At 38.8% G+C, this 14079-nt stretch overlaps 2 protein-coding genes across 6 annotated transcripts in view; both read left to right on the forward strand.

Annotated features, from left to right (window-relative positions):
• The window catches only part of LOC135212167 (T-complex protein 1 subunit zeta-like), a 39203-nt gene extending 32909 nt beyond the window's left edge, over positions 1-6294 (forward strand). The window contains 6 exon segments of the mRNA XM_064245594.1: positions 4598-4750; positions 4752-4778; positions 5280-5388; positions 5604-5775; positions 5961-6060; positions 6180-6294. Coding sequence (XP_064101664.1) covers positions 4598-4750; positions 4752-4778; positions 5280-5388; positions 5604-5775; positions 5961-6030 — 531 coding nt within the window. The 3' untranslated portion in view covers positions 6031-6060; positions 6180-6294.
• Positions 6295-12787: 6493 nt separating this feature from the next.
• LOC135212168 (RNA-binding protein Rsf1-like) overlaps positions 12788-14079 on the forward strand; it is a 90421-nt gene continuing 89129 nt past the window's right edge. Inside the window, exon 1 of one of the 5 annotated variants that reach the window (XM_064245596.1) lies at positions 12788-12819. In XM_064245596.1, the coding sequence (XP_064101666.1) occupies positions 12803-12819 (17 nt within the window). In that variant the 5' untranslated portion in view covers positions 12788-12802. Of the gene's footprint in view, positions 12820-13025; positions 13221-13321; positions 13376-14079 lie in introns of those variants that run through there. The other 4 variants (XM_064245598.1, XM_064245595.1, XM_064245599.1 and 1 more) reach the window with 4 other exon arrangements.

Here is a 14079-nt window from a genome sequence, read left to right on the forward strand (position 1 = left end):
TGGTAAACTCAACAATGAGTGTGAAGGATTCAACAAGGAATGGAGAACAGACCAGTTTTGCCTGTGAGACCTTTTAAGATACAGAGAAAGGATGAGGAGGCCTGGTATCTCGGCAGTTGCACATGATGACAGTTCAACTTCATCAGTGGGTTGTAGAGAACTTAGTAGACATCACAGCCAGATATAAGAAACATAGTGGCTGACAAGTTGAGTTGGAGGGATCAGATCCTAAGAACGGAGTGGTCCTTGCATCAAGAGGTAGTGGACAGAATGCTCATATTGCGGGAAAGGCCGATCATAGACCTATTCTCAACCAGGTACAACAAAAAGTTGGAAGTGTATTGTTCAGTAGTCCTAGACGTAGAGGCAGTAGCAGAAGATGCGCTAACACCCATGGGACAATCTGGACATGTACGCATTTCCTTCATTTTGCCTAATCCGTCAGGTCCTGAACAAGGTAATGCAGTCTCAGAACCTCAAAATGACTGGTAGGGCCTTTATGGCCGAAGGCAGAATGGTTTCCGGATCTGTTGGAACTCCTATTAGACGTGCCGGAGAGCTCCCATTAAAAGGTCGAATAATAAAGAGTTGGTAACCTCTTCTGATACGCTGGTGGAAGGTGTGTTGGATTCTATGAGAGATCAAGCCCGACTTCCCCGACGGTCGTTGGAGATGATACTAATAGAGATAGAGAGGAAATTACCTAGGTTTCGAGAAAACCTTCATCTTGGAGATATAGACGGGATTCTCGCTCTAGATCTGTGAGTAGAGGAGAAGATAGGCTGTCACGTTCTCCTACGGACTATTCAAGATTGAGCCATCAGAGATCAAAGATGCTGCGGTCGTAGGGTCGGACGGCCATGACGCACCCGAACGTTTGTCAGCGGATAGGAGTGAGCTAGCTTCTCCTGCGGCTGAACACAGTTAGAACCGGAGGAAGGGGAAAACCAGGAGTTTCTGGCTTCGTATGCGGAGGTGGTTGATTTGATTCGTCAATTCAATAACCTTTCGAGTAGCACGGAGACACCTGCCAGTATGCTTCCTCCGGGAATCGACATGGTATTTGGATTGAAAAATGATACGAAGGTGTCATATGAATTACCTTGCTCAAGTCATGCGGAGTCGGTTTTACAGCAGGTAAATGCACGGATTGCGGGAAAGGATAATTCCTCAAGATCAAATAGATCGTTAAGTTTATTTCCCCTCCATTGATGAAATATAGGAAATGTTATACGACACCGATGGTTCCTTTGCCAGCTAAACAAATTAAACCAGATGTTGTACGGTTAAAACCTGGATTAACCTTGGATCAAGTTAAGATGGAATGCCCTTCGATGACTTGTCAGGAGGCTGCTACTTTGGAAGCAACAGCTTCTATCTTTCAGACTGCTTCTTGGTTAGACCTTTGGTCAACAGCAGTGGCAAAAATTGCATCCTCAGAAGTAACGAGAAAAGTAGTGGATGACTCGATGTTTATCAGATTGCTACAATCAGGTTCCAAAGCCATTGCGTACTTGACAAATTTAAGTGCCAATGTTTGGGCTAGTATCCTGTTGATGAGGAGATGCAGCTTTGGCTAGATTAAGCTGCACTGTTGATTTGGATTCCCTGTTAGCAATGAGGAATGGGGATATCCTAGATTCTCAATTGCTTACTGGGAGATGCTATAGATAGAAGAAGGAGGGACACTAACGACAGATTAGTACAGTAGGCAGTTAAGAAAACAGCTGGAAGTCAAGCTAATCCTATTGAGGTAAGGCATCAGCAAATACCTCGTCAGAAACTAGTGAGACCTAACATCTCTAATAGAGCAACAAGACCCTCTTCCCCAAAGAAGTTGGCTCATCGGCCCTTTCACAATAGAGCCAACAGAAGAAGGGGTATTAGGGGAAGGGGGAGAGATTCAAGATGATACGATGGGCACCTCTCATCACTCAGCCACACCAGTGGGGGGTTGCCTGGAAAATCACTGGAAGGTGTGGCAGGAGTTTGGAATGGAGCAGTGGGTGGTGGATGTTCTCGGAGTTGGATATTTGATTCTGTTCGAAGTAACCCCACCCATGACAGAACAACCATCATCACACCTCACCTATGCTCCTATGCTCAGGAATCTCAGAAAGCTTTTATTCTGCCAGAGGAAGTGAAGAAGATGATGGAAAAAGGGGCTGTGGAACAAGTATCAATTCCGTGAAAGGGGTTTTACAGCCGCATTTTCCTTGTCCCCAAAACCAACGGGGATTGGAGGACAGTAATAGATCTGGCAACATTGAATCTGTTTATAAGAAAACCCAGATTCAGAATGGAGACCCCAAAGACAGTTCTAGCAGTAGTCAGGGTCAAGGACTTGCTGGCAATAGACTTGGAGGACACATGCTTTCAGATCTTAGTCCATCAGTCTTCCAGGAAATTTCTCCTTCATCTACGGGCAGTATGAAGGAGAGTACCATCATGAGCTGGAATGGACTGTAAAGGTAATCCAGAGTATAGTATACTTTTCAGTAGCAACTCACTCCTCTCAATAATAGGGAGAGAGAGGGGTGATAATAGATCCAGATGCAAGGGACAGGAGTGGTTTATGAGAATGGAGAGTTCTCCATCTTCCGTAATGTAATAAACCATGGCATTGTATGAACACCCAGGAAGGGAAACCAATAGATTCTCATATATCTTTGTTTCAAGGGTTAATAGTCCATTGTCTTAGAATACATCTACTATTCGGAAATGGATGAAGGTGGCAAACTCCCAGTCAGTTATAGAGACTTGCCTCCCACCAATAAGTAAGTCCATCCTAATGTTAAGACTGAAGGTTTGTTTTGTATATGAACAAATGACAATTTTTCAACCAATTTGTATTTTTCATAACTAAGAAACCTGAGGTCTTAACACATTAAGGCCCACCTCTAACCACCCCTCTAGCAGTCAAAACTGGGTTGGAAGAGTAACTTGAGGATTTTGCAAACAAGTAATAAGTCAAGAATGCCAGAAAAGGAAAGAGATAAAATAACTTTTCACAAGGAAGGCTTTTAAACAAACAATCGAAGGCATACAGAAGCTGAAAGTGGCACCATTTTTTTTTTTAGAGAGCTTAGTTACTTTTACAGTAGTAAAAAATCATGAAAAGCAATTGTCACTAACTAGGTATTTTACCATAACAAAAATGAAAGGGATTTGGGCAGATAAAGTGTAAGTGAAAGAAATGGGCGAATAAGATAAGTCAGTGGGAAGCAGAGGCTTGCTCTCTCTCTCTCTCTCTCTCTCTCTCTCTCTCTCTCTCTCTCTCTCTCTCTCTCTCTCTCTCTCTCTCTCTCTCTCTGCACCAAACACTGACACAAGCAAAGCAAGTTTTTTTTTTTTTTTTTTTTTTTTTTTTTTTTTTTTTTTTTTTTACTCATTGCATTTGTTAAATTCATTGTGAAATCTTTTATTTTATTTTTTATGTGAATTGGTGCTGCTTTTACATGCATATTATAGTAAAGATTTTACTATCTCTTCTCTCCTCAACAATATCACAACACACGATAACTTAAAATCATAAATTCATTATTCCTCAAATATATAAATGCCCCCTCCATCTACCGCAAGTTAGCTGTGTATCACTGCAATGATGAATGTTTTTGTTAATTATTTATGTTCAGTTTTATTGTAAAAAGCTTTGTTCTTTCTTTTACCATTTTGTTAATATTGTTCATCTATACCGTCTCACTTGCCGCACCAAACACTGGCTGAATTAAGACTTTTTCTCTCTCTCTCTCTTTCTCTGTATTGTATTTGATTTTTTTCATATTTTATCATTACGTTCTCCTCCTCTCCTCAACATATCAACGCTCCCTCGTTCAGTCTCAAGTCACCTGGGCGTGACGTCACCGCGGTTGCGTACAGTTTTATACATTTTTTATGCTAGATGTTATATTGAAAGTTAAATTTTATATTAAATGCTTTATATTTTATTTATTTTATCGAATATGGTTACCATTAAACTATATTTTGTAAATGACAAAAAAAAATTAAGTAACTTGTAAGACCCAGTAGGCCGTCAAATACAAGTATAAACTAGATAATTAGTCAGTTCGAAGTACGTGCATTTGTTCAACAAACAATACAAAATTTTCTCATTTTGTTAAAAAAAAAAACGGAAACTTCAATATAAGAAATTTTTGACAAATGAGGTACCACTCTATGACAAGTATGATTTAGAAGGGAGTGAAGATGGCTGGGGTAGAGGGTCAAGAGGGAGGCAAAGGATATGTTGAGGCAACTAACTCCTTAGCTTGACAGCAGCGGGGATGAAGAAGAAGACTGCTGTATTTGAAAGTTTGTAGAATTTTCTCTGAGTGGAAGTGGCTCCATGTAGTGGTTATATGGTGTTCTCACTAAATCTTCTTTGGCGAGGTTAACCCCATGCTTTTCCCCCATTTTTGTTAGGACCCATGTTTTTTAAATAACTATCAAGTACTAAACATATTTATGGTAATAGTTGCAAGAGAATGGCAGTGAATGGAACTAAGTAGTAGGCCAAGTCCCCCTATTTCCCATTCGTGGTAAAAGTTTTCACAAGGCATTTTATTGTACAAGATTTAAAATTTTGTCTTTTTTGCAGGGTGAAACTAAGTACACCTTTGTTGAAGAATTGAAGCATCCTCAGAGTGTAACGGTCCTTATAAAAGGACCTTTTAAACATACACTAGTCCAAACAAAAGATGCAGTGCGGGATGGTCTAAGGGCTATAAAAAATGCTCTGGATGATGAATCCTTTAATCCCAGGTGCTGGTGCTTTTGAGGTGAGTGTATTATTACTTTTACTAACTTATTTACTCCTGAAGTATGTAGTACCAGTATTCTTTGACGATTTTACCAATTCTGTTCCAAGATAATTGACTGTTGAAAATCAAGGCTTGTGCCCAAGTTATGTAGGTGGTTAAATTTACACTCATTTATTTTCAAACTTCCTTACAATATTGGTATAATCTGTTTAGCATGCAAATTTTTAAAAAATTAATAACACATGTTTGGATGTTATCAGTCTAGGGAATGAAAGCCTTGACAGTAAGAGAAATATCAATTATAGATATGAAGGGTTTTGAGTAATTGAACGTAAGAAAATATCAATCATAAATGTGAGAGATTTTGAGCATTACTGAGTATTTTAAAAGTATGTAAGCTACAAATAATTATTATGGAAATTTTGTTTTGTCAGTGTTATGCTGATGTGGTTTTTAAGCCTTCATAGTATTTAGGATATTTATTTAGGTTATTTAAAGAGACCCCACTTCTCATTACAGGTGGCTGCATATGATGCCCTCATCAAGTATGAAAGTGATGTGAAAGGTCGTGCTCGATATGGAGTTCGTGCATTTGCTGATGCACTGTTGGTTATTCCAAAGACACTTGGTAAGTGATTATATATGTAATTCATGGTTGATTTAGATTGGATAAATTAACTTTTGAATTGATATAGGTTAGGATTAAATGCTGAAATTTCTATGTGGCTTTTAGTATTTAAAAAAAATTAGAGAGAAATCACAAACTACTGTTGATATTTTTCAAAATGTGATTGTTTTTTTTTTTTATAAGCTTGTGTAGTAATTTTTTGCTCTTATTTTCAGCATCAAATAGTGGATATGATCCCATGGATAGCTTGGTGAAACTTAGGGAGGAATACAAAAATGGTGGTGGCATTCCTGTTGGTCTGGATATTAATAGTGGAGAAGCTTTAAATCCATGTGATGTTGGAATATATGATAATTACTGTGTCAAGAAGCATATGTTGGATGCATGGTTAGTATGAACATAAAACATGTTATTGGGTTCTTCTAATTGAAACAATTAATTGACCTCAATGTTGATTTTGAAGGTAATGAAAATATTTAGTGTAGTAATGAACTAATAACAGAGACCATGAAAATATTTCAAAATTTTTATTAATCTTATTTTTAACTGACTTCTCTTCGGTTTATTTTCAGCTCTGTTATTGCTCGCAACTTGTTAATAGTTGATGAAATTATGCGAGCTGGTTTGTCACAGCTGAAATAAGTGAATAAGTTACAGCCATAACAAAGAAAGGTAAGTTCTACATTTATAAAGGAGAAACGTCAATAATGTGTAAAAACAAGAAAATGTTATTGTGTTTTTGTATGTTATGAAATTCACATAATCTCAAAAATTTATTTCTAATTTTTCAGCACCTAACCAGACTCCAGCAGTGGTCATTTACTTACACGCAGCAAAGTCACCTTTAATTATAAGCCTAACTGTTTTGCTTTCATAATTTTTTTTCTAATAAATTATTAATAATTATCCATGTTTTATTACTCCTTTAAATTAGTCATAAGTTTTACAAGTATAGTATTGTGGTTTTAAGATAAGTTTTGTCAGTTATGATTTTAAATCAAGTTTGCTTTGTTACTCAGGTTACTCTGTTGAAAACTGTTTGCAGCTTGCAGTGTTCAGTTTGGTCAGAATAATAATGAGTGTCTAAGACACTTTGCTGTTCTGGAGTACAGTATACTTTATATGATGGTGGAGTTCTTGGAGTTGTAGGGTGTTTTCAGGTCATTTATTTTGGGGGATTTCATGAAGTATTGCACTATGATGAAGATATTTGTCTTGGATATATATATATATATATATATATATATATTAATATATATATATTATATATTATATATATATATATATATATATATATATACACACATATACTATATATATATATAATATAAATGTTTCAAGGGAATGGCTCAAGAGAGGCCGTCTCCCCTCCTAGTCTATTGTCCCTTGGCCTGCAAGTTATAATAGGAACTAAAAGGTGAAAGTTATATAGTCTGTTGAGAATAGGGCATCCCTGCTTCTTCATAAGTAAATATTTACGTGATGTTATTTCCACCAGTATTTTCACTCTTAACAGGTTACTGTGAATTGTGGCCTTCACCTGAGTCTCTTGCTAAGGTTTTATGATAAGTTTTAGTTAAGCCTTTTATTTTTAAATGTATGTATGAATATGTGATTGGTATGAATAAATTTTATGCATTAGTATGTGTTTTTTTAATAGTGGTAATATTTTCACAAAAATTTCACATGCGTTGCTATGGTGCTGAATGACCTCCCCAGTCCCAGCATTAACCCACACATTTGCAGTTTTGCACTGTAAGCAAGAGTAGGTCAACTTTGTGTGCTCATATGGGAATACGTTACTTTAGAGATAGGTTACTTTTGTCCTGATGAAAGAATTCAAATTATTGCCTGTGATTTTAGTAATCATAGCTTTGACTGGAAATTTCCTTTTTGTTTTGTTTGCTTGTTTACCGTAGACAATGTCCAGAATTTTGTTTTAACCAGTACTTTTATTATTTGTGGGGAAACCAATATTATCTAGTTCTCATTAGGCTGTTCTTCAAGTACGGTCTTTACACAGGTGTAGTTTCCTAAATTACTCTTGTTCCATGATTGTATGCTTGTTTGGATAAATGAAAGAGAGCCAATTAATGAATAATGATCAAAAGCTGTGGAAAACCCTGGATAGTGTTTTTTGTTTTTATTTGGCGACTGATTACTGAAGCCTGATGCCGCAAATCTTTTGTTACCTGCTTTTAGTTTTGATAGGAAGCATCCTCTGGTGAGTGCAGAGTTCATCAGCTGACCAAAACCAAAGTCACTCACCCATCAGCTTCTTTGATCCCCACATGGTTTTGGTCTCCTTTGAGAGATGACCTTATCTGGTACTTTTTCCATCTTGAGGTGCCCCGTTGCTGAATAACCACTGGTTCCATGCTACGTAAAAACACCATGCAAACAAACATCTTGTGGAGGTCAGAAAAACCAGGGTTGGATTCTCGCCTAAGTGCTTTCACTTTTGTGCATTATTGGTTTTTCTGTTCTCATTTTTCAAGAATCTCTCTTCTACAGCTGCTCCATTCACAATGGAGAAGGGTTGGGAACAAAAGGAGGAAAACTGAAGTGGTTGAAGCAACCGTAAATATTCAGCAATAGTTGGATCACATACTGCACTCGAGGAGAAGGAACTAGAGAGTGAACAGGGGCCAGGCCCCAAGGAACATCTCTTAAGTTTCAGACGAGTTCTTTTATCACATGAGTAAACAATTGCAATGTATGATGAGCTGAAAGCCTGTCATCACACAATTACATATTGATGATCGGGAACATGTCTGAATGCATTAAGCAAATCAATGGTTACCATGACTATCCAAATTTATACTAATATATGTAGTTGCTGTTAAATAAGGCAATAGAATTAGTGAAAGTAATGTCTGTACAAATCGTTAAACAACATTTGAATGTGAAAGTTAATTGAGTAAATGGAGTATAGTTGCATTAGATATACTATGTATGACCACCCAGGCACAGAAACATTGATTAGTATTTATAAAAAACATGTTTTACTTGAAGATGGATGCACTTTCATGATAATAAATGAAGTGTTCTGGTGATAGAAGTTCACTCTGGACGTGGTTTGGAAGTCGCGTAAAGCCATTGGTCCCGTTGCTGAGTAACTAGTGGTTCCATCCAACGTAAAAAATAAACCATACAAACAAATGAAGAGGTTTGATGTACTGTCAAAAAGTGTTTAACCTGGAGAAAATTCTTGCCCCGTGAAGGGTAGAGGTGATGTCTGCCATGTTTGGGAGTAAATTGTGGTTAGGGTTTACTTGTAGGGTTAGTAATTTTTAGTCTGCAAGGGCACCAAGAACTGGCCATTTTTCTTCACGGACAAACAGTTTCTCTCAGGTTAGGTAGCAGGATTTTGAATAGCCAGGGCCCCTGTTTTCATATGATGGTATATGTCATGGTTTTGAAGGCATCCTGGGAGTCTGTTGAAGTTTTGGTCAGAGTTTGTTAGACCTGTAGGGGGAAGTAATACGTCCATGGGCCTATTGTAGGGATGGACAGCTGCCTGGACCTGGTGGTGTGACTGTGATTGATACTCTGGAAGCAGGTTAGGTCCGATAGGCAACAAGTAACATTCACTAACAAGCCGAAGGGTCTAAGGAAGTCGGCCTCCCTAAGAAAGGCGTCTGAATGTTAATGATGATAAAGTCTTATTGGTATTTCGTCTCCAGCAATTGAAAGGTGAAGGTACAGTGGGTGTATATTGGCCTAAGGTTGCTATTGGTGTCTACTTGATTTTGGTCACTGTCTGGGGGCCTTGGGCAATCTTGAAGGTGGCTGCGTCTACCAGAAACTTGGTGCTGGATGCACACTTAGTGAAGTTTGTAGCAAGCTGTGTCATTGGGTGGCCACCACGCGTGCCTATTTCTTAAGCTCTTGGCTGCTTTCTTAAGTCTTTGGTAGTAATATGCACATAACTTTTAATGGGCACCCTTTTTTTCATGGCTTACACAGTCACTGCTGCACATATTGGGTTGCATCTTGTCATCTATGTACTGCTCTTGGTCATCCCTGGCCTTTGCAGATGGTGTGGGAGTTATAAATATATGTTGCATGGCCAACACAAGCAATATCCGTTGGGGAGGGTGGCTCAAATGCTTCCCTTGCCAGGTCAACATTGGTCTTCTATCAACTTAAAGTTCTGGTAGCATTAGAAAGGACTCGTCCCATGCTACGGACGGTTGTTGTTGTGTACCCCAGTGGAGGGTTCAAAAGGTTTAAGACCTCTTGGCACAGGTTGATGGGTATAGGGAGAACTTGCTAACAGGGAGTGGTATATATAGGCAGTAGCGGCCAGGTTGCCAGCTTGCCCGATGGCAAGTGGGCCCCATAGTCCTTACACATAAGACCATGGACAGTTTCATTCTTATATGTCTAAGTGATTTACACTTAGTGAAAAATAAATGTTCCAATAATCTGCTTGCGTGTTTCCACTTATGCATTATCAAAATTTTTTTTTTTTGTACATATTTGTCATGGAACCTCTATTATAATATTGTGGCTGAGGGTTAGAGTGGGCCCCGTTTGTTACCTGGCAACACAATATTTAGACCCAATCTGCCACTGTATATAGGTCATCATAGGCGATCCTGCCACCCTTAGCACTCAACCGATGTGCATTCCAGGGTAAGCAGGTGGCATGGATCAACTTGAGGACATGGGCTGCATTTTTTTTTAATTGAATTTGTGATACTGTATATCAGAGAGAGAGTGGTAATGTCTGCTTTCTAGAACCAGACTGATGGCCTAGTAGCTGAAAAAGGAGGCAGAAAGAGGTTGATGCGTGTTTGTTTGCTGTGGAAATCGCGGTCTTTTCGTATCAGTGCATGGTAATAACACATCCATTAATTGATGGGGTTGATATGAAGAACTGCAGGATCTACCAGGGATGTCCTTGAGTTCTCTAGGGAAAGCAAACCAGAGCTTGAGTGCTCTATTTAGTCTATTAGTGTTAGTAGCCTTTTGAATCTGTAGGCATGGCTGTAGCGAGTCTAAATTTACTGGCCTATCTAGCACTAGTGGAGACAACCTTGTACTCTTTCTAGAGAGTGAAGCCAGGACTTGAGGACCATAATTAATCCATTAGTGGCCTTTGTTGGTAGGGCATGCTTACGTTTAGTCCCTGTAGTCACAAGGATGTTAATGCGAGAACCATATGTTGGTATCCAAGATTGCACGAAGAGGTCACCAATGCAAGGAGAGAAATACACAGGAGTCTGGAAACACCAGGCTTTATTTCCAGGTTCTGACTTTTTGCGCTAATTTGCAAGCAAAGATGATGTTGCAGAAGTCGCCCGTGCATATGATTGGGAACCTGGTGATGATAGGTAATGACCGTCAATATGTCAATGTAGCAAACGAGATTTTTAGACTGTGCAATAAAATTCAGCTTCTGCTAGGGCCGTTAAGTAGGCAATTGGATAATATGAAATTGAGGAACCGTTAGATTGAACAGCTATGACTATTGAAACCCACGTGATTGACTCCATCGTGTGTTCTGTAAAATGTACAGACCATTCCTTTTTCATTCAGCAAGGATGGTAAGGGATTGGGGAGCTGTCATTGAAACTGACATATTTTTTCTGATAAGTATTTATACTTGCTTGTACTCAAGATGTTTTCATTTCCTTATCAGTCAGCTTATGGTAACTGAGTAACAGAGCAATAAGGTCGCTGACAAAATGAATAGTGGCGATGTTAGGTTTTTCTTTCTGTCTTTACTCAGTCAAGCGTTGCTTGAATATTAAGTTACTTTATGTACCATGGAGACGAAATTTGATACAAACTTGTGGAAAATTGGACATGACAACCAAAGGAAGGGGTCAGAACAAGAAGTTTGTACTAAGAACATTCCTTGTCCTTTTTTCCATTGGCTTAAATATTGCCATTGAGAAGAATGAGATCACCCCACGATCATGAGAGAGAGAGAGGGAGAGAGAAATAACGGTTAGGCCAATGACTAAATAAATAGCAATATATCCATTCCAACTGAAAAAGCTGTAGTAACCATGATTAAGAAAATACAACACTAAATTCCATGTAGAGAGCTGTAACAATTCGAAATAGTGCCTTTTCCCCATAAAAAAATAAACTTACAAAATTAAAAGAATTGACATTTTAATTAGAATCAAAATTAAAATAAAGAGTAGATGTTCACTAGAGGAAGACTGAATTGCACTTTCACATAATGAAAGAAATGAGTTATTAAGTTGACGTTGTCTAGGGGACCGAAAAGGAGACTATAATTTGCAACGTAGTTTTTAACAGGCACAAAACGGTCATGCCCAGCTTCATCATGCTTTGGATGCTGAAGAGTTTTATGCCATGTTGTAGGTAACACAAAAGATAAAGCTGATTGAAATGGAAATGTTTGGTGTGGTGTGTTTTGGAGTCCATTTGTAGAGCACTTCAGTGAGAGGGTGGGAAGACAACAAATGCGACTATCAGGAAATAAGGTAGCGGAATGCAGAACAGCTATGTAGAATCTAATTAACAGTATCAAGCGCAGAGAACAGTGCTAATACTCAATATGCGTTTTTAGCCAGTTGGCTTCACAGAAGAATGGTTCGAGATGCACTAGTCTAGCTGTAACAGAGTATTAATACCAGATTTTCCTTACAGGTATTCGAGGCTAGAGCTTAGATTGGTAGGAATATAGGGATAAGTTTTTATGGAAATTTTAAGAAGGCAAACATCCCTCCGAACGGAGTGAGTAGACCAGGCTACGAAAAAAAAAAAAAAAAAATCGTTTGGTGAAATGTAAGCAGACTAACCAATGTTTAGTAGAAAGGATGAATCATAAATTTACGTGACCTCGTTGTCATCATTCGTGCACTTATATTTCCATTACTTCAGTTTCTTGAAAGGAAACGAGGAGTACATCGTCGCCACATGGCACGACATTAAACAAAGCGTAGTGGGTGAAGCCATGCATGCAACTTGCAAAGGGAACGTCTATCAATACAACAGCCAGGTTAACATAGCTCTATCTTCACCAATAACCTAACCGTTGTTGAAAATGTTACCATTGCTTTAAGAAGTTTTCTTCGAACAAATATAATGTGACTGTGGACTGCGGATACCAATTGTTCTGAATGATGTATAATCGTTGATCGTGTGTTATGTAACAAAAATAGATTTTTCAGGAAGTAAGTGTACGATAACAGCAAAGAGTTGGGGAGCAGCCTCAACAATACTTGTCAATGGACTTTTGATCACAAAGTTTAAGCAAATAATACGATTTTATAAAATGAGATTTTTAACAATCAAGTTTTAACAAACATATTTTACAACATTTATTCACCAAGGAGTAAGTTTTGTCAAGAAATTTGTCATGTGGTAAATCACGAAAATGGCAACGCGCTTGTTGCCGGTGGATGGAAGGAAGCTACTTGGTTAAATGCCTAAAGCTTTTGAGTATGGTTATTGGTCAAGTTAAATTGTCATAACTTGTAGTCTATGAAAATATTCATAAGGAGAAATTTCTAGCAGGGCTGAGGAAAGTAATCCTATGTTTCTCGTTTATAAAAGGTGTATTTCGTGGACTCGTTCAAATTTCCCGCTGCCGAATAAGATTTATTTTACGTCTATCTTCGTGGAACGGAATAAATGCTGCATTCGTGGTCATTAATTTATTATCAGATCATTTACGTCTGCGTAAATAGTAGTCCATACTTTTAACGTCCCATAACGTCGTTAAAGCGCCTTCCGACGGCATTGCAGCAATATAACCAGTTTGTCATTTGTCTGTTTTAATCGAGCGGGCTCAAGGGGACGCCATTTGCATCGTTCAACATGGATTTTGGTTTAAGCGAAGAGTAAGCCCAGACCTCCTGCTTTGTTTGTACTCTTAGTTGAACATGTCATTGCGTATGTTCAGGTCTATCACGTAGGACATTTTCCCAGTCGTCGAGTGACGCCCGTCGGTCTAATTTACCCTGTGGAGGTTTAAGCAGAAATGCCCGAGATTCGGGTGGGTCGGGGGTTCAGGGGGACCACGGGGCTTCGGGGACAGTGATATCTATTACTATGTATGCTTGCTTGAACTAATAGTCCTAATGCCGTAGCGTGATTCAAAGGGCCTCGCTGTCGGAGATTTCTCGCCGATGAGGAAGGGTTGATTCCCGTCGGAGCAAAGGAGCTTTACTCCATTTTGAAGTGCGGGGGGCGAGAGCGACGGTGGGCGCCATGAATTTGTCGATCTGTAGCCCGTGGCGTCGACGGATAGGTTCCAGCTATAAATACACACAATACCCTGAAAAATATACACATATATATACATGCATAAGATATAATTCGCCTTACGCATGCGATGGGCGGCTACATTTTCCAACCCTCGGCCCAAACTTCAGGCCACCCTGCCTTACGTAGGCCTATATTTCCTCGAGGCTCCTAATGGGAGAGGAAACGTGGAGGCTTTTCCAAACGTGATTTTTAGCTATGTCAGACATTAAATAGGCGGAATAGAGACATTAATCTATTTGGTGGGGGGAAGGGGGGCCAGTTAGAAATGGGCTAGGTCCAATTTCTGAGTTTCGACCAGCCTTCAGTCTAAGCCATCATAGCATTAGGCCAATGGCTTTGGCAATAGGTTGAATTACATATATTTATATGTACACGTATATATTTGTTAGTATAATATATTTACGTTTTTGTATATACATATATGTAAATTTG

Source organism: Macrobrachium nipponense, chromosome 40, assembly GCF_015104395.2.
Source record: "Macrobrachium nipponense isolate FS-2020 chromosome 40, ASM1510439v2, whole genome shotgun sequence".
In the NCBI taxonomy this organism is placed as follows: Eukaryota; Metazoa; Arthropoda; class Malacostraca; order Decapoda; family Palaemonidae; genus Macrobrachium; species Macrobrachium nipponense.